Source organism: Acinonyx jubatus, chromosome A3 (genome assembly GCF_027475565.1).
Source record: "Acinonyx jubatus isolate Ajub_Pintada_27869175 chromosome A3, VMU_Ajub_asm_v1.0, whole genome shotgun sequence".
Lineage (NCBI taxonomy): Eukaryota > Metazoa > Chordata > Mammalia > Carnivora > Felidae > Acinonyx > Acinonyx jubatus.
In genome coordinates, this window is record NC_069388.1 from 10,636,372 (window position 1) to 10,656,536 (window position 20,165).

Here is a 20,165-nt window from a genome sequence, read left to right on the forward strand (position 1 = left end):
AAGGACATTTAGAGTCTTTCTAGAAAATTCTAAAGTCCAGAAAACTGCTTGCCTAGAGACGAGCCCGCAAAATTTGCACGAGCTACTGTTGGAAGATCTCTCGAGAGGAAGAGAGAGAGAGAGGGAGAGCGAGAGGGAGAGCGAACATAGGTCTGTGCACCTCCCCCAGAAGAGGAAGCATCACAGTAGAGGCGCGATGAGGTATCTTTATTTTGCCCCTCTTGATATTTTCCCACCTTCCAAGAACCTCAAATTTCCAGCCGTGCCACTTAGCCATCCTTTTATCCCAAATGATGTGCACTTTGTGTTGCCAGCTTATGTAAATGTAAGGGGCCACCTTCCAGCTGACTCCAGACCCAGAAATGCTCAGCCATCTTTTTGAAATTCTGCAGCGCAGATGTTTCCAAAGGAATGCGCTCTTGCCTTTCGGGGTCAGAAGCTACCAAACCACAAGAAAGTCCGTCCTCAGACTGGCTGTGCACTCGGCCTGCGTTCCAGAGCCGCGTCTGACCCACAGAGAGCAGGCAGGGGCCCGCCAAGAGGACCAGGAGAGCCATCACTTGGTGTGATCCCATGGCCCCACAGTCATCTCCCAGAACCCGCTCTTTTAACCGTTCTGAGTCATTTGCACTGGCATCATTTCCACCTCCGCGTGAGGTTACTGTCTTGTGGTAACAAGCAGCTATCCTCGTGCAGGAATAAGGTGATCAGTTGAACAAGATTTGTGGGTAGGTCAGCCCCCAAACCCGCTTCGAAACGCTCTTCTCTGCTTTCCTGCTCGCCAGCACAGAGCGCAGAAGTGTTGAGGCTCACTTCCTCCCTAGCCGGTGCGCTGGGCATGCCCAGACTTTGCTTCCTGCAGGATGATGAAGCAACGTGGTGACTGTTGTGAGCACAGGGATGTGGAGGCTCTTCGCTGGTCCCAGGCCCTAAGCTAAGATAGTCCAGGACTTTTGTATTGAGAAATACAAGACTTCACAGTATCAGCTCTAGCCCTAATTCGTTCCTCTCCCGAAAAATAGAACTTGAAAAGCGATTCAGTTACTGGAGGCTCTGAGCTAGATGCGTGGGCGTTGAGCAGATCTTCTTTCGACTCGACATTTTCCTCTCTCCTCCCTACCTTCTCCTCCATCAGTAAACCCATTTCAGGTAAATGTAGAGCTTTATTTGCCCCGGGGGCGGGGGGGGACCCTTTAGGGAAGAACCCTGGTTGTACTCCATGCTGTAGACTTGACACGTGGATGCATCTTGTTTTTGTTGCCTTTCAGCATAGTTCTGGACTCTTGTCTTGCCCGGGGCCTGTCTGAGTTTATTTTAGCCCCAATCTCTTTTACTTTTCACCCTTGTAGGAAAAAAGAGGGGCTTTGTTCTCCGGGAATGATGAAACCATTTCCCTGGCCCTTCTCCACCACATTCTTGACACCTCTTTAATTTGTTATTGACCTGAGGATCTGGTTAAGCTGAGACTGCCTATAAAGGCAGGGTTGGGGCCTGTTTTGCCCATCCAGGATGTCAGGAGTCTTTCGCCGGGCAAAGTCACAAGCAAACGGAGGGCTGCGATTCAGGAAAGGAGTCTGCTCAGGTCCTCAGCAACCAATCCCGCCACTTTCAGGTTTCAGGATGACATCTGCCTCGCGCGTCATCCCTTTAAACTGCCATGAAATCAGATCTCTGGCCAGGCAACCCAAGTGGAGCTCTTCCTGGTCATTTTACCATGAGCGCAAAGCACCCCGACTTGATTTTATGATGGGATCGTCTGTTGCAAGTGGTTTGGACGTAAGTCCCAGGCATTCTGCAACCCAACAAATGGGTTTCATTTGAAGCCTGTTAGTTCCAGCATCCCAGGAAAGTGGAAAGGACACTCCCTGGTTGTTAGTTTCCAAAACTCTGGACAGAGCAGAGGTTCTGTTGCATAAGCTAACTCTGTGGACGACGCCTTTGAAATGTTCTGCAGCCGGTTCTTACAGATTTCTGGAAGTTGATGGTGTCTTTTGAATTCTCCGCTTTAGTGGATGCCTAAAAAAGAGTTGACCCAAAGTTGATTAATGCACCCTTTCCATTTCTTACAGATGGATCGAGTTGTGGTCTGCTTCAGTACTTGCAATAGGGACGGCCAACTGGTGTTCCATGGGCTCCATTTAGCCTGCAGATATTTTGCTTGGCCCGCTCAGTATTTGAAAAAATATTTGGATTAGATGCCAACGTTTAAAAACCGGGAGATTGCACATAAAAATACAGATTTCAGGCTTTCCTTGGAAAACCCAAGAATCGGCTGCCCAGGGCCCCACATGCTGCATGGTGGCTACCTGGAATCAAAGTCAAGGCTGACCTTATGCAGAGACCACCTCCTTTAGAGCGCGTACTTGCCCTTGTCCGTAGCCCCCACCCCTCCCTCCTGCCTCCTGAAGGTGGATGGAGTGTCTGTTGTTTTTTGCCATCATGGTTGTGTTCTTGTTCCTCTTATACTTGGCCCACCTCACTCAGTCAGTGTTTCTTCCCGCACCTGTTCAGCATTTGAATTTGTGATCTCTCTTCTGGAAGCGCCACTCCCACCCATGGCTGCCTAACCCCGCCCTTGATACATAGCGAGGCTTAGGAGGTGTTAGCTCCCTCTGTCCTTCTTCCTTCTCCCTCTCTGTTGTCGGGGTTTAAGATGTTTTTTAAAACAACCTTCTATTATGAAATGTATGCAAATATAGAGTAGCACCAAGTACCCACCACTCAGCTTCAACTGTTATCAACTCACAGCTAAGCTGCTTTCTTCCATACCTCTGGTCATCTCCCACTCCTATTTCACAGTAGTATTTTTAAAAAATTTTTATTAGAGAGAGAGAGAGAGAACATGTGCGCACACAAGCGGGGGAGGAGCCGGGGGAGAGGGGGAGAGAATCTCAAGCAGGCTCCAGGCCTAGCACAACGCCCGGCGTGGGGCTCGATCTCACAACCCTGGGAACATGACCTGAGCCGATATCAGGAGTCAGGCGCTTAACCAACTGAGCCACCCAAGTGGCCCTCGTAGCGTTTTGAAGCAAATCCTAGACATCAAAAATCCTGGACGGCAGAACCGTATCATTGCATGTGTAGATACGTACTATGTGTCTCTCAAAGAAAAGGATTCTGAAAATACTCGTAATACTGTTGGCACATATGAAACAGTGAAAATTCCTTAATATCATGAAATATCCAGTCTTTGAAACTTCCTGGTGTCTCATATCTATCATCCAGGGTTTTTTCTTTGTTTTCATTATTTTACAGATTGTCTGAATCAGGATTCAGACCGGGCCCATACATTGTAAGTGGGATTCCTTGGTTCCTCTAAGTCAGCTTTAATCGAGAGGTTCCCCTTTAGAACTGGTCTTTATTATTATTATTATTATTAATTATTACTATTTTGCCATTTCTTTGTTTAAAAACCAGGTTCCTTATCCTGTGAAATATCTCAGTCTGGCTTTTGGCGATTATATTCCCATGTCCCCTTGTCTTCTCTATTTCCTGTAAGTTGGCAGTCGATTCTAGAGGCTTAATTGGTTCAGGTTCATCTGTTTTGGCCAAGACTGCTTTGTAGGTGGTGGTGGACCCTTTTGTCAGGAAGCACGAGGTGGGGGTGCCTCTCTTTTGGTGATGTTAGTAACTGTCGACAGCCAGTGCCCGGCTCCCTTCATTCACTGGTGTGCAAAATGGCGATATTCTAGTCTAATTCTGTCTTCCCTTCCTCTTCTGTTAGTTTGGAAAACTTCTATAAAGAGAGACGTCCCTTCCTCAACAATGGTATAATTCATATAGGAAAAGAAAGATGAATGCTTGATTCTTTCCCTTTATTTACCAGTTTTTAAAATAATGGCTTGGTTCCTCACCATCCTCCAGGGGCAGTCAATTAGGGTTTTGTACCATTATGAACTCCCAGATTTAAACATAATTGATGTTTTAAGATTTTAATAGGCTTTTTGGGGGTAGGTCCTTTTGTCCTCATCATTGGATGGAGCTAAATAATATGACTTCCTCTCCTTTCTTTCTCTGGCTTAGCAGTGTGCTTCTTCTGAGGTGTCAGGGAGGAAAGCCTCCTGCATGTAGACTAAGGGGTCTGATCCCTACATGTGTGAAAGGGAAATCATAAAACAGCTCTCGCATGCCAGCTGGCTGATCTCCTCGAAGCATTAGGGAGTCTGGATGTGTGACTTCAGAAGAGTTGGAGTTTGCAGGGCAGGAGAAAGTTACGTATTGATTAGGTGTACAGGACCTGTGAGCAGAACACAAAGTAACAGGAGCCTAAACAGGGAAGATGCTTGTTCTCTTACGTAACAGCACAGGTATAAGCAGTCTGGGGCTGGTATACTGGCCACGAGGTGCCAAGACTAGGCTCCCTCCGTCTTATCCTTCTGCCATTCTCAGGGTGGTGCCCCCATCTGCAGGGTCCAGTTTGGCTCCCGGATGGGGGAGAGGGCGGGGCCAAGGAGGAGGAAAGGCATGCCCCTTCCCTTTAAGGGCATAACCTGGAAATCTCACACGTCCCTTCATCTGACACCTCATTGGCTGGAGCCCTGTCATGTGACCGTGCTGAGCGGCAGAGGAGTCTGGGAAATGTAGTTTTAAATAGTTACACTTCCCAACCATAAAACCTGTTCCTCTGGATGACAGGAGAGCAGATTTGGGGCCTCTGCACATGAAGCACGATAGCAATGGGAAAAGAGCTCCAAAAAGAGGTTGGGTGTTTTGTAATCTTTAACGTTCCTAGGGGTTTCTTCATCTCTTCCCCAAGTATTTACCGAAAGCTTCCCTTGTGCCAAGTGAGCTTTTTAGATCCTGCAGGCACAGTCGTACATGAAACGGATGGAGTCCCTGCCTTCGTGGAACTTACCTCCTAGTCGGGGAACCAGACGGTTAAATGAACACATATTATAATGTCCCGTGGCCATGGCGCTATGAGGAAAACCTGAAACACAATGGGGAAAGAGGCCTTACACGTCCGGCCGCGGGGATCCAGATTCAGGAACACTTCTCCTCGGGGTCAGTCCAAGAACCCCAAGACTTTTCTTTCCCGTCTTTTCGCCTGAGTCAAGTTTCTCAGCCTCGACACTACGGACGTTTGGGGCAGGATAACTCTGCGTGGTGGGCGCTCCCCTACCCACGGCAGGTGTCAGGCGTCATCTCTGGCCTCCGCCCACCCGACTCCGGCAGTCCACCTGCCCTGCCCCAGTTGTGACAGCCAAAAACGTTCTCAGGATATTTCCAAAAGATCCCTGGGGGTGGAAAATTGCCACAAGTTAAGAGTCCGAAGGATTTAGCGCCTGATTCTGGCAGAAACCGTGCCTTCATCATGTTGCATGCTGACCAAACTGTGCGGTTTTTTTGGCGACACGGGGATCCGCTCCAGAAGAAGCCTGTTGTTTGTAGATGGGAGAATTCTTACATCTCCCCGGGTGTGTAAAGCCACCAGGAACTAGTTTCTCGCTGTGCACATTGGCTATCCTGGTGAATGCCCAGGACCGTGGCTTCAGGGTCAGATGTCAGTGAGTAGTTGTAGTCAGAGAAGCTTGACTTGGAGCCTGCTTTGCCTCCTCCTTGCTTGTGGTCTTGGGTGAGGCATGTGTGAAAAGCCATTTATAGACTGTCAAGTGCCCCACAAACAATGGGGGAGGGGAGCTGGCAGGGTGGGTGTAGCCTCCTTTAGCAGGGGCTGGTGGGCTGGCTGCTTCAGGAAACTGCCGGGAGACCTCTCAGTTGGGCATTTGCCTTCTTGGTTTGCTTCTAGTCAACCGATTGCCCATTCGTGTATTCCTTCTTTGAAAAGACATCTGCTGCCATCCTACTGTGTGCTGGGCTTTGTGCCAGGTGCTGGGACACAGCAGTGAATCTGTCGGAAAAGGCCCCTCTTCTGACAGTCTCTAGAGAAGAAGATGCTAATCAGAAATGAACCAGTGGGGCGCCTGGGTGGCTCAGTTGGTTGGGCGTCCGACTTCGGCTCAGGTCACGATCTCACGGTTGGTGAGTTCGAGCCCCGCGTCGGGCTCTGTGCTGACAGCTCGGAGCCTGGAGCCTGCTTCCGATTCTGTGTCTCCCTCCCTCTCTCTGTCCCTCCCCCACTTGTGCTCTGTCTGTCTCTCAAAAATAAACAAGCATTAAAAATTTTTTAAATGAACCAATAAATAATGAGAATTTCAGATGGGGCTAAGTGCTGTGAATAAAATAAACCAGGTAATGGTAGGGGAGGGAGGAACTTCAGATGGGGCCGTCAGGGACAGTCTGCTTGAGGAAGTGGCCTTGACCTGAGACCCAGAAGAGGAGGAGGTGGTGGAAGAGAATTCCAGGCAGGTAGAACAGCATGTGCAAAGGGCCAGCGCTGGGAGGAAGCCTGATTGTGCGGGGGGGGGGGGGGGGAGGGAGCAGAGAGAGGTCTAGTGTAGCTGACAGCCATGGCCAGGAAGGGAGTTGAGAGGGTGGTTTTGAGAGGAAGCCAGACCACACAGGGCCTCAGAGGCCACAGTGAGAGGCTTGGATTTGATTCTGGGAGGGAAGGGAGACTGCTGGCGGGTGGCAGGCTGGGGTGTGTGTGTGTGAGGCTGGGGTGTACAGGAAATAATTATGGCAACATTCTCTCGCGCGTACTGAGCGCCTTTGGAGGGCAGAGACTAATTACCATCTCCGAATCACAGCTGGGAGCCCAGGCCGAGGAGGGGGGTGGGATCTGTCTCAGGTCACAAAACTGGAGGCCCAGAGAAGGAGCTGTGAGACACGCCTGCATAGGGATGACACGAGAGGGTCCTCTAGATCAAGTTCGTACACAGAGCGGAGCATTTATCGTGGGCTTTTCACCCCTTCTGTCTGATGAGACCCCAGAAAATCGGCTTTCGCTGCAGAGCCGCCAATCTGACCGCCTCCTGGACGTCCCCACGTGGCCGCCCCACGGGATCAGGTGCCCGCCCCACTCGGTCCCTCGCTCCCTTATCGTACAGCTGCCTACGGAATGTGGGGGCGTGGCCTTAGGCAAGTGACTGAACACCTCCGAGCTCACCGTCCGCTCAGCAGTGACAGTGCTTCGGGTTTCAACGGTTGACGCGTGGCCGGTTTAAGTGACGCACATAACAGGGTCAGCCACGTGGTGGGTGCTTGGCAGGGAGTAACCGTCCGCTCGTCATCTTCCCTGTGACCGTCTCCATCCGTGCCAGGCTGAGGAGTGGCCTGTCCCCACATCCTCCCCGCCAGCCCTTCTTCAGTACCCTCTTCCCGGTTCCGGGTTGAAGCCGTCTGCTCAGACACCACAGGGAGCCTCGTCTCGGGGCCCCTGGCCTGTCTGCTGGACGCCCCCTGAGTGAGGGGTGCGGGTGTGGGTAGCTGTCCTGTGGGTACTGGCAGACGCCCGGAGGCAGCCCAACTGCCTGTCAACCAGGAACAGTCACATAGGAGGTCCTGAGCAGCTTGGGGCAGGTATGGAGGGGAGACCTCTTCCTGCTTGCGTTTTTGTACCTAGGGATTTTTTTCTTCTTCTTTGCTCTAGGCAGATATTACTTAAGAAAATTGCAAAGAGGAAAAAAAAAAAAGGGAACACAATCAGGTTTTAGAAACGATCCTCCAGGCTCGTGTAAAAAACGGGGTTTTAGAAGTAGAAGGCTTTCAGTTCTTTTTCTTAAAAAAAAAATATTTTTTTAATGTTTACTATTTTGAGAGAGAGAGAGAGAGAGAGAGAGCATGAGCAGGGGAGGGCAAGAGGGAGACACAGAATCTGAAACAGGCTCCAGGCTCTGAGCTGTCAGTGCAGAGCCCGACGCGGGGCTTGAACTCACAAACTGCGAGATCATGACCTGAGCCGAAGTTGGACGCTTAACCGACTGAGCCACCCAGGAGCCCCCAAAGCTTTCAGTTCTGCTTAGGGGTACGTCTCACCATCTGGATGCACAGTTGTCCCTCTCGGCTTTGAGTGGAGGATGACACAAAGCTCTGCGGAGACTTTCTTGCCTCTCAATTCATGCCCACACCGTAACCTCCGCCTGGAACGCCGTCCCCTCCCTCTTGTGCCTTTTGGAGTCTGACCAGTATTTCAAGGCTCTGACGAGCTGTCTTCTCTCTGCAGCTGCTGAAGGGGGCGGCGGGGGACACGCTTCTCTTTCTCTGAGTCCCAGAGACACACAGGGTCCCTGGCAGGCGTGTTTCACCACATACACCTCTCAGGTGTTTCTGTGCATTTTTTCTCCCTCAAGTCCAAGTCTCTGGGTGGGAAGTACTAACATCTCGACTTGTCTGTACCCACAACTGCGCCTGGGATGGCTTCGCACACGGTAGGTCCCTGACAACGTTTGCTCATGTCCCCATTTGCTCAGAGCCTCACCCAGCCCCCTGCACGTAAGATGTGTGGAATTGAGCGAGTATCCGAGAGCAAAATAGGCAGCAAAAACTGCCCCTACAGCAGTATTTCAACCAGACCTAGGATGAGCGAGGGGACGTTTTAGTCGTCTGGCCTGATACGGCCCAGAGTTTCCCCAAGCACAAGTGCCTCGTCCTTGAACGTCCCGCTGGGACCGTGCAGCGCGGGGAGGCTCCGGCGGGTCCCTGGGTTCCCTCTCAACGCCCCGCTCTCCAGGCCTCCGACGGCCCAGCGGACTTGACGGAGGCAGGGCCCGGAGGCCAGGCTGGGGCAGGCCTTCAAAAATGCGCTGGCCGCGGGGCCCACTAGAAAATCGATTTCTCGCCTCCAGCCAGCCGCGCTGCCCAGCGCCGGGCCATCCTGCAGCTGTTGTGACAGCAAAAGCAAGTGCCATGGAAACGATTGTGCAAAAAGCCCGGAGCAGGCTGCCCGGGGAGAGTGTGTTCAGTAGCTTCAGCGCGGCCCTCCGGCTCCCCTGTTATTCTGTTGTCCTTGGCGTGGGCTCGCGCTGGGCTCCAGATCGCTCCTTCTGCAGGGAGACCCGCGACGCGGCTCCCTTCCCATGCCAAGAGGCCGGCCCAGCTGGCACACGTGCCCCTCTTCCCTCTGCGGGGCCACCTGCCAGCTCCCCGCTCCTCCCTAAGATAGCGTCCCCGGGCCCGGCCGGCCGGGAGCGAGGTGGCCAGGGATGCCCGCGATGGGCATCCGAGCTGGCCCGGGCTTCCCTCTGTAAACAGCCCAGTGTTTGCATCCCGGGGCCTGCCAGGGCTCTCCTGGCCCGGCCAGCAGGGCCTCCCTCCCGCTGTGGTTCCAGGCGTTTCTGGGGGCGGAAAACAGAAACCAGCCCTGTGTTCTCCAGACTGCCAGGCTTCTGAGAAATGCATGCCTTAGCCCAGGGACTGGGGCTCCCTTTTCCTGCTGACCCCTGGCCCCGATCAGAGATGGGGACCAGCTCCCCCCCGCCGGTGTCCTGTTCTGATCAGAGAGAAGATTCTAGGGACGGTCTTCGGCCCCACCTACAGTTGCACCCCTGTACTTACTGGGCCCTCCCCTGACCCCACTCCGGCTGCTGGGTGCACGGGGCCTGGGGCTCACCTCAAGGTGGCCTCTTGGCCCTTGACTGTGGCCAGAACCACCCTGGAAAAAGTTTCCTAAATTCCAACTCTAGATCACCTCCCTGGGGCACTTGCTGCTCTGAGGGAGTTTCCTGCCTTTCAGGGTCCCTCCCCGCCAACCCCTTGTGGCTGGTGTTGGCAGAGGGACAGAAGTAAGAGCGACCTGTTTAAAGTCCTCCTTGCTGAGGTGGGAATGACCACTAAGATCGGTGGGTGATGGAATTTCCCCCGGTGGGTGCTTCAGATTTCCGGGAGGGGCTTTTCATACCAGTGGGTCTCTTAAGGAGAACTGGGATGGGGCATCTTCACGCGGACATTGGCGCCTCTGGCTTGTGTTTTGGGAAGTTCGGCATCCTGGCCCGAGCCGTTGGCCCTTGGATCTGTTTGCACTCAACACATCTGCTGAGCGCCTACTGTGTACCAAGCTGAAAACAAGTCACAGGGTATCGGCTCAGCAGACTCACTTGTGGTTTGTGATAAGGTGAGTGTAGTTTGTGTGTGCACAGGGGGGAGTGTGTGCCCGGGAGCTAGTAGGGGCAAGAAAAAGAAGTTGGCCCAATCAGGTCCTCCTCGGACTTCAGGGTTAACTCTGATCATTTTAGGCCCGAACAAAAAGCTCTGTCTTTGCCATTAAACCAACGTTTCTGGGCGACGCAGAGGTACCGGGTAGAGTGGTTTCGAGTTTGTGCCCTGGCGTCACCCGCCTGCATTTAAATCCTGGCTCGGCCACCTGCTGTCTCTTTGGCTCTGAGTAAGTCCTCCAGCAGCACCCCCCCCCCCCCACTCCCCGGGCTGTCAGTGAACTACCAGAGGGGAATAATAATTGCCACCTATTCATGGGGACTCGTGAACACTGATTGGTCAGCGTGCGTAGATGTCTTAGGACACGATGTGGCAGTCACCAGCATTACGCATCGACACCTGCGGCCAGACAGGTAAATGGGCAGGCGCTGGGTGGATGAGGGGGGTCCCTGTGCTGTGGATCTTGCAGCCTAAGGGAGAGTAGGGATGCTAAGTGCACAGAATTGTGTTTCACATGGTGAGACCGGCTGTGAAGGTGTTTCGGAGGAAACGACGTTCTCCTGCCCCTGGTGTGCTAGAGGCCAGTCCCCTGAAGGGTCACTGCTGACTGCTGCTCCTTGCTAGTTCTTACGTGGTAGACACGCAGGGAACCGGGCTCCACTGTCTTCCTTCTTCCTTGTCTCCATTCCCTTTCCCCCTGCCCCCCTTCCTTCCTCCTCTCTCCTTTCTTCCCTTCTTCTGTTCTCTCTCTCCTCTCTTCCTTCCTCTACCAAATTGCTTTTATTACATATATGGAAGATCTAAAAATAACAATACAAATATCGTGTCCCCACCTCGAGTTTAAAGAAAAAGAACATAAGCACTGCGTTTTAGCTCTTCTGTTTTTAAAATCGTTTTCATCTGCCAGTCTTTCCGTTAGGTTTCTCGACAAGATGGCTTTTTAAAAAACTTTGCTCTGATTTTCACTATCACGGCTAAAAATTTCTAATTCTTCAGTATCAAAGCCCATGCTCAAATTTTCACTTGCCTCGTAAGTGCCCAATTTTTTTTCTTTTTTCTTTCTTTTTTCTTTATAGCTCGTTTGACTCTGGATCCAGGGCAGGGCCCGCACGCTGTGGTGGTTTGACGTGTGTTTTTGTTTCTTTCCTCCGCCCACGTCCCTGTCCTCTTTCTCCCCTTTGCTCTCTCTCTGCGTTCCAGAAGCGACATGGTTTGCACACGGGCCGGTTTTGCCGATCGAAGCCCCGTGTGCCTCTGATGGGCTGTTCCATCCATAGCTGTAATCCTTTCCTTTTCTCTGCTGTGCAGTCTTCAGTCACAGAGTTCATGCATCCATCCCAACAATGGACATTTGGTCGTTTCTAGGTTTCTCCGCTTTGCTTGGTATAGACGACGCCTTCTGGAATATTCTTGCTCTGTCTCCTGGCGCACATACAGGAGTTCCCGTAGGGTTATCCCTCCAGGGGGGATTGCTAGGCCACTGGGCGTGCACATCTGCCACTTTAGGAGACAAACAATGCCAGACTGTCTCCCAAAGGGGTTGAACCAGTTGACAGCCCCATCGGCATCAGACAGGCCCCACATGCTCCCAACATTTGACACTGGGAGACTCGTAAGTGGTTTTGCATGGCTTGTACGTGTGAAACGATACCTTTTGACGAACAGAAACTTTTCATGTAAATTTATTTTCCGAGAGGTTTGAACTGTGCGCGTGGAGCCTCGGGTGGTTCTACCCAAAATGTGTCACGGGGACTGGCGGCCTAGGTGTCACTTGGGAGCTTATTAGAAATGCAAATTCCAGAAACACTAGGGTGGGGCCCAGAAATCTGCCCTTGACAAGGCCTCCAGGTGATTCAGATGCTCCTCGAGTCTGAAGTACTGGCTTAGGAAACCTTCTTCTACCCATCAGTCTCTTAAAGAGCTTCTCCTGTATCATTTCCCAATATGTCACAGTCTCACCTTTCACACTGAAGTTTGCAATCCACCTGGAATTGACTGTGTGTCCAGCATCAGGTAAGGTTCTAATTTCGTTGTTTTCCGTCGGGATGACTGGTGGGCCCAAGACCATCTGTGGAGGAGTCGACCCCCTCCCCACCGGCCTGTAATCCAGCAGTGTCGTAAATATCATGTCCACGGACGCGTGGGCTTCTTCCTGGTCTCTTGGCTTTGTTCCACAGAAGAGTTATAGCAGCTTTCCGTACACAGTCTTGGTTTCTGGTAGGGTCAGTCACCGGCCTGTCGTTCTCCATGGGTGTCTTGGCTTCTATTGGCTGCTTCTTGGCTCTTTGGGGATTTTTGTTTGTCTGTGGACATGTTAGGGTCTGCTTGTCAGACTCCACAAGATCTCTCCATCAACTTGAGACCATTGAATCTCGAGCGCCAACAGGGACAAATGGACATTGTACAGTCTTGAATTTTTGTGGGTTTTTTTTTTTCCTAAAACCCGCTCAAGACCATCCTTCGTAACAGAAGTAGAGACAGAACTGCCTCACACGGGGATTCGCTGTCATTCCCAGCCACTGACGCTGCCACACGGGGTGGGATGTGCCTCGCGAGCTCACGATGGCCCTGAAGCCTGCCCGCCCCCTCAACGCTCAGCTGCCTCAGTGGATGCTCTGGGTCAGGAAGATGGAGGGCATTAGTTGGAAAGCCCTTTCTAAGTGTCTCTGGTTTCCTGCAGACGTGCTGTGCTTAGAACCTGCCTCCTGCAAAGGTCTTTGCATGGGCGCTTTCTAGCCACGTTCCAGTCGGCAGAACAAATGGGCTCAGGATAGAGATGTTCACAGGTGGAGACGCAGCTTCTCACTCTTTAAGTTGCACTCGGTGGAAAGCAGAGGTTTGGGGTTCCAGATCCCCCAGTGCTCGTCTCGACCGCGTTTGCGTCATGGTTCTTTCAGGCTTGCTGTGTGCAACGCTTGGTAGTTGGGGAGGGGCGTGGGCCTCGTGAACCTCTTGAGCCGGCATTCGCTAGTCAGAGGGAGCCGGGTGGGTGACGGCATGACCAAAGCTCGGAGGCCCTGGCTTCTCCCTGAGGACGGCAAAGCGTGATTTCTCACCGCTTCTCTCGGGACCTGCTCTGAGGCAAGCATGACGATACGCCATGTTTTGCCACAGTGAAGTCAGCGCTGGGTCGCCAATACTCAGAGCCGTGGCTTACACGTTCATTTATTCCTTTTTTCACTTAATGGCTCGTTCATCCAGCGGCTACGTATCGTCACTGCTGGGGACACTGTTTGCACAGAAAGGCTCCAAGTCCCTGCCCTCATCGAGCTCACGGTCCAAACGCAAACGCAAGAACCAAGTAGCACCAAATGCTGTGAGAAAAGGTGATGCAAGAGGGGTGGGAAGAGAGAGAGGGGGTAGCACGGAGGCCTGCTCCTCTAGCAAGGGAAGGATCCCAGAGGAGGAGACATTAGGCAGAGAGCTCAAGGAGAGAGAGCCTTTCTTTTTTCATTTTTTTTTTTTTTTTAATTTATGGCCAAGTTAGTTAGCGTCTAGTGCAACAGTGATTTCAGGAGTAGATTCCTTAGTGCCCCTCCCCCACTGAGCCCATCCCCCCTCCCGCAATCCCTCCAGTAACCCTCTGTCGGTCCTCCATGTTTAAGAGTCTTTTCTGTGTTGTCCCCCTCCCTGTTCTGATATTATTTTTGCTTCCCTTCCCTTACGTTCATCTGTTCTGTGTCTTAAAGTCCTCGTATGAGTGAAGTCATAGGGTATTTGTCTTTCTCTGACCAATTTCGCTTAGCACAGTACCCTCTAGTTCCATCTACATAGTGGCAGATGGCAAGATTTCATTCTTTTTGATTGCCGAGCAATACTCAATGAGAGAGCCTTGTAAATGTCTAATGAAAGAGCATCCCAGGTAGCAAGAATAGGAAGTGCAAAGGCCCTGGGGTGTAAGCCTGCTTGCCGTGGTTGAAGCGTAGGAAGGAAGGTGGAGGCGACTAGAGGATGAGGCAGAGAAGCGTGTTTTCTTTGATTTTAAAGGTGTGGACTTTCCCGGGGCTGAGGGGGAACCCCTAGGTCCCAGGAGTGTGTGAGTGCTGGCGGGAGAGAGTCCATCCGAGTGGAATCCGGTGGGTGTCCACAGCATCCAGGCACCTACTGTGCATGGTGTGGTCCGGCAGCCACTCACCCGTCACCCTCTGGGATCCCCTGGAGTTCCCATCAGACGGGCCCCTGACTGTGGAGGCTGAGCTGGTTATACGTGACTTGGAGAGGAAGGCTGCCTTTTGTGCCCTGCCACCCAGATGGCCACCCAAAGCCGGGATCAGATCGACAGCACGAGAAGGCTTGGGTTCCTTTAGGTCTAGAAACAGGTTGCTGGTGGTTTTGTGGGATGTGAGCTTACGCTTTTCTCTTTTGCGGGATCATACTGTCACCAGGAGCGAGCTGGGAGGCCTCCTGTCCTGCCCGGGGAAGCCACCAGCGCCGTCTGGGCCCCGGGCCTCAGCTCTGTTTTAAGGCTTGTGATGTGCTGATACCGTGTCGCTTTTTAGACATGCGCCCTGGGCTTGGCCTTGTGGTCCTACGAGGGAGCCAGGCTACTCTCGGCTTCTTAAATCTCCTCCCCCCAGCTTAACTAGAGTGAGCAGCATTGTTGGCTCAAGCCGTTTTCCCTCAAAAAGTACATGGGTGATTTTTACTGTGGAATCCTAAAAGCTAGGGTATCCCAGGGTCCAGTCTTTGTTCCGATTTGCGTCCGGAGAAGCAGGTTCTGGCTGCCCGAGGAGAACCACGAAAGAATTCCCATCTTGGCGGCACGCCGGCCTGCCCTCCCCACCGCCAACGACACCCTCCGCCCTGTTAGCACCTTGGCTTCTGACTCGGAACCAGAGCCCCAGAACTGCCGTGTTTACTCATCCTGAGAGCTGGGGACAGTTCGGTGCAGCGTGGCACTTTTTCTCGTAAGCTCCGAGGTCTTGCTGGTAAGATGTCTGGGCGGCTGGGTGCCGTGCGGGACCTGATTGATGCTGGGGCTGGCTTCCGGAGGCCTCTGGCTTGCAGAGCGTGGGTGACTCAGAGGGCTCTTATGCATCTGCACGCCGCTGGCCCAGGGCAGCCAGCACTCTGTGCAGGGTGGCCTGGGAGGGGCCCCTCTCGGCAGGATGTGAGAAGGCATCTCTGAGAGCACGGCTGACCTCAGACCCGCCCACTCTGAAAATGCAGAAATAGCTGCGGAGGTGAAAGTGCTCTGGGGAAAGAGGGTGGCCGTCCAGTCACTTCAGCCTGTTAACCAAATGTTCTCCACGTGGCCGGTGAAAACACACGTTAACGACGGGGATAGGAACGGCGCGAGCACACTTTTTTGCGGCTTGACCCGGAGCCGGTTGTATTCACGCACAACCCCTTGCCAGGTTACACGTTGTCATTCCCACGTTGCGGACGAAGGAACTGAGGCTCGAGAAGTGGATTGGCCCATGTTCCGTCCGTGAATACAGAGTGCTCGTGATGGGCCACACGCTGTCGGAAGCACCTGTCACGTGGTGACTCGTTGATTCCCAGAGATTCGCAGGACGTGCCAGGGCCTGCCTCCAGCCCATGGCAGGACGTGGCAGGCTGAGATTCGGACCCACGCCCTCTGGCCCCCAGCACTGTTTCCCCGCGAGTCTGCCCTGAGGGCGTGCGCCCCTCACCGCTGTGCTCAGCCCCTGCACTGAGAGGTCCGTGGCCCCTGCCCTCAGAGACTCCTCCAACCTTGCCAGACGCGGGAAGGCTGCCTTTGTGAGGTCAGTGGAGGGCGGAGCAGGGAGAAGGGGCTCTGGGCTGGAGGAAACCAGGCTGCAGTTGAGGCTGGGTGTGGACAGAGAAATGGGTTCCGATGCATACAGCAAGGAGAGGGGGCCTCCCGGCCCCAGACCCAGACCGCATAAAGGTGTGGTGGTAGTGGGAACGTTGGGGCCATAGCATCAGCGTCTGCTCCTTGTTCAAATCCTGCTGCGGACCAGCCGTGTGGCCTTGGAAAAGTCCTTTGACCTCGGGCAAGTCACTTAACCTTGGCCGCTTCGCTGGCATGCCGTGTGAGCGTAAATGGAGACATCAGAGAGGCAGGTGCTCTGGCAGAACAGGGCTTGTGGGCGTATCTGAGCTCGGCTGCCATTAATTTTCTCACTGTTTAGAGTCTGGAAGTCCGCGATCGGGGAGCCAGCGAGGTGGGGTTCTGGGGAGAACCCTCTTGGGACGGGCACCTTCTCACTGGGCCGGCACAGGGCGGAGGGCGAGCGCACGAATTCTCTGGCGTCTCTTCTGATGAGGGCACTAATCCCATCATGGGGGCCCCACCCTGATCACCTTGTCGACTCTGGTCACCCCCAAAGGCCCCATGTCCGGATACCATCATGTCGAGGGTTAGCGCCACAACATAGTCATTTTGGGGACACAACTGAGTTCATGGCTGGACCTGGAGGTGACAGGTTTGATAAGGGGATGAGTCAGGAGTTGGAGTTCTGTCCACATGTGTCTTAGGGACACCTGGAATAATGTCACACACACACAGTCCTTTCTGGTCCCTCGGACAGCCTTTGTGTTGACAGCAACAAGTTCCCCATACCAGGCCTGTGAATCTCACCTGGAGACATTCAGGACTGGGTTTGGTCCGACCTGGTGAAATTTCTTTCTAAAAGCTAGTAGTTTTTTTGATTCTGGAAGGAGTAGACTGAATGGTCCGGGGGGGGGGGGGGGTGGGGGGGGGGGAGCGTCCCTGATTTATCCTGCGGTTGGTTCCTTGCCCCACAGGCCCTTGGCTGGACCAGGAAGGTGGAGGGTTCTTGGCCCTGCACTTGCCCTCTCCCTCTCCAAGGCAGGTGGGCTTGCCCAGGGCTGGGTCCCATGGTGAGGGCTTGCCCATGAACCTGGGGCCAGGCCTACGCCCCCAGGTGGTCGGTCTGTAGGTCAGTCAAATCTTACGCTAACCCAGGCTGCGGGCTAGAGGGAGGCAGATGTGGTGGGAAATCTTTTGGGGGGTGGATTTAAAGACAAAACGTGCCAAGTGATGGGAAGGTATCGTGGAGGGGGGGAGTGTGAAGGGGGAGGGTGCCTCCTTACGGGACACGGGCTTCTGGGCTTTGGAAATGTGTGGATGTATGTAGGGGTGTCCCCCTGGGGGCTGGGTTAGGCCATTGTGTGTCATGAGGAAAGTGGCCCAGGACGGAGGGGCTTCCCGCCTCTCCGGGATTCCACCTGCTAACCCGTCTCCCCGGCCTCCATCCCAACCCTCACACATCAGCAAGGAGAGACGCACTCAAATGTCTTGACATAAGTGTTTGGTTAATTCCTTCAACCCCCCAGAGAGAAAAATGGCTTCCCGAACAATTAAGTATTTATTTTATCATCTCATTGGCGGTCACAGGCTCATTTGTGGGTTTGGAGCGCCATTTCTTTCCCGCATCTCCACTGGATGTAGCAACCGGCGCCTTTCTTTTGCTTCTGTTTTGGCAACAACGTATTTTGCAACGCTTGCTTTGTGGCTGATGCCTCTCAGCAGAGGTGTGGGGTCCAGGCATGATGAAATGGCAGGACGACAAGGAAGCAAGCCGTGGTTTGTTTAGAATGCTTTCTTGCCTGTGGTTGCTACCTTAGAAGCCGTGTGGTTGCTCACCAGGAGAGGTACAATGCAGCTGCATGAAATCAGAAGAAAATTCTGCTGAATTGGAGAAAAGGACTGGGCAGAAGGGGCAAACCCAGCTCAGGCTTGAGTTTCTACAGTTGGTGAGTCCTTTTTCCTAGGGCAGCGTAGCTTCGAGAAAGTCCCAAGTCGTCGTTCCCTAGACTGTAAGCGGATGCGTAATCACGGGAAACGTGGCGAAGGGGATAAGGTGGTAGCAGTTTCTACTGTGGTTGGGAGAGACATCAGTGTTTTCATCGTCGAGCCAGCAGACTGCCCGCACCTTGGGCCGTTCTCGGAGTCCCGTCAGCTGCATGACACAGGTGCGCGCGGGTCTTCCCATCTACTTCTATCTGCCTTAGAGACGCGTGCCTGAGCTTTCAGGAGGCTGGACGTTAGTTGTATAATTTGGCGAGATGACACATTCTCCCGTCTGTGTTTTTGCACTTTATCCGTCGACACCATGTGCTTGCACGTTAATTATCAGTGTTGATTAATAAGGGAAGCACTTCCAATCCCTGTCTTCAATGATCATCTAATCCACAGCACCAGTGGAAGGATTCACCGCTTTATGCCTAGTGTTGTAAAAATGCAACATCGCTGTGTAGGTCTTCAGCTGTAGCCTCATAAAGGACCACACAATGGGGCAATGATTCTAGGACCAGAGGCTGCTCTCCTTGGCTTGGCGGGGGGGGGGGGGGGGGGGTGGTGGTGGTGTAGGTGTCACCCAGGTAACTCTAAACATGGCTGCCTCTCTTGCCATCCACCTCCGTGTTACTAACAACTGGCCAGAGCAGCCATGCCGATCAAAGGAACCTACTTCCTCGTGAACCACGGAGGGAAACAGGATCCTATTCTTGGTTATTACAGAGGATGCTTTGGCCTGGCCTCTGTCCCCTTTCTCACCCTTCCCTCTTACTCTTCCATGGGTCTTCTTTAGGGGCCATATCGCAGAGCTTTTAAATACCTGCCAACAGACCAGGTAGAACATCTTATTTAATCCTCACAGAATCCTTGCCAAGAAGGTGTTGTTATTCCCATTCTGTGGCTCAGCAAGGGGCCAGGAGACTTGCATGGCTGTCACTGGCAGAGTGCTTTTCTTCCAAGGGCTTCTGACACCAGTCTGCATTTTCACCCAGGTCCCAAGACAGCATGATCATCTCCCAACTACAGGGAGCCTGGGCCTAAGGCCCATGAAGCTGGGGCTTTATTGAGCTCTGCCCAGTTCAGGGGCCCGGTCCTGGACAAACCTCTCCATCTTTCTGTGCCTCGCTAACCTGACCTGAGCAATGAGTGTTGTACCACCAATCCCCAGAGATGGCTGGCGGGGAAGTGGGTGGCTGGGTCTTGAGCTGAGGTTGGGGTCTTAGTTGAATGGAAATAGGCCCTTCCTCTCCCCTTGTTGCCTCTGCCTTGCACCAAGAAACAGGCCGTGAAAGAGTGAAACTTGATGACTAAACAGGAAGCTGTACCTCAGAAGGCTGCAAACCAGTTAGGTGAATGCTTTATAAATTCTCTGAACACTCTTGATGAGGGCTGGGGAGCAGAGTCAGAGCAGGGCTTGCTTCTTGGGTACTGGCTGGCTGGCCTTAAAGGCATGGTCCCCGGGGCTCCCCCCCCTAGACTGGGCTCGCTGCTCCAAGCATGTGACCTTGGACCTGTGCGTGGCACTTGATGTCTACTGAGTGTAGATGGATAGAGTGGAACCTGTTGGCCCCTAGAGCACCTAAGGTTTTTCTGGGAGTAACGACTGACCAACTGCTGTGCCTTCAGTGCCACCAGTTCTTGGGCAGAGACCAGGGATCCCAGCACCGGGTCAGGGACACAGGGGAGCGGCCGATGTAGTGATCAAGACAGGAGGTGGTAGGGGCTGCTGGTTCCCAGATCTAGTTCAAAGGTAAACCCAGAAGCATTTGCATATGGAGGGATGTGAACGGTGACCGAGATTGGTCTGAACAACCGGAAGAAGAGAGTGAGGTTTCTTATGATGGGAACAGGTGGGGGGCGGGGGGGCGGGTGTGAGAATCAGGAAATCGGCTTTGGCCATATTCAGTTTGGGATGCCCAGTGGGTAGTTAGATGGCAAAGTCTGAAGGTCAAGGGTGAGGTCTGGGCTGAAGACATTAATTTGACCACTGTTGGGATACAGATGGTATTTTAAGGCCTCGAATGAATGGTCTGACGATGCCTTTTGCTCTTGGGGTGAACAAGCCACCGTGCACTGGAGCTAAGGCAGTCCAGTGAGGAAACTGCTGGGTGGGGCCATGGCCACCCGGAATTTTGGGGAGTGGATGGTTTTGCTTCGGGAGGTGGCCTGAAACGCAGGGTCCAAACTGTTCACAGCAACTGCACTGGAGGAGCTGGTTATTTTCTGCTGTGTCTAACCCCAACCCAGCCAACCCGAATGGAGCCCAGCCTGGGGGAGTTCAGCCCCGTTAACTACAGCCCTGCCGGAAAGCTCTCATTATTTGAGGGTTCTCCACCTTGAAGGGGAGATTTCCGGGAGTCTGTGCCCCGCCTCTGAAAGAGCATCCTGGTTTGCCCAACGATGCTGATAAAGCTACAGCTAG

The 20,165-nt window shown here is 53.2% G+C and overlaps 1 protein-coding gene across 9 annotated transcripts in view; it reads left to right on the plus strand.

Annotated features, from left to right (window-relative positions):
• NFATC2 (nuclear factor of activated T cells 2) overlaps window positions 1-20,165 on the plus strand; it is a 158,261-nt gene that overhangs the window by 126,947 nt on the left and 11,149 nt on the right. The window contains exon 10 of one of the 9 annotated variants that reach the window (XM_053199823.1): window positions 2,070-10,719. The exons of the other annotated variants lie outside the window; for them this stretch is intronic. Coding sequence (XP_053055798.1) covers window positions 2,070-2,107 — 38 coding nt within the window. The 3' untranslated portion in view covers window positions 2,108-10,719. Of the gene's footprint in view, window positions 1-2,069; window positions 10,720-20,165 lie in introns of those variants that run through there. 9 annotated transcript variants of the gene reach the window in all.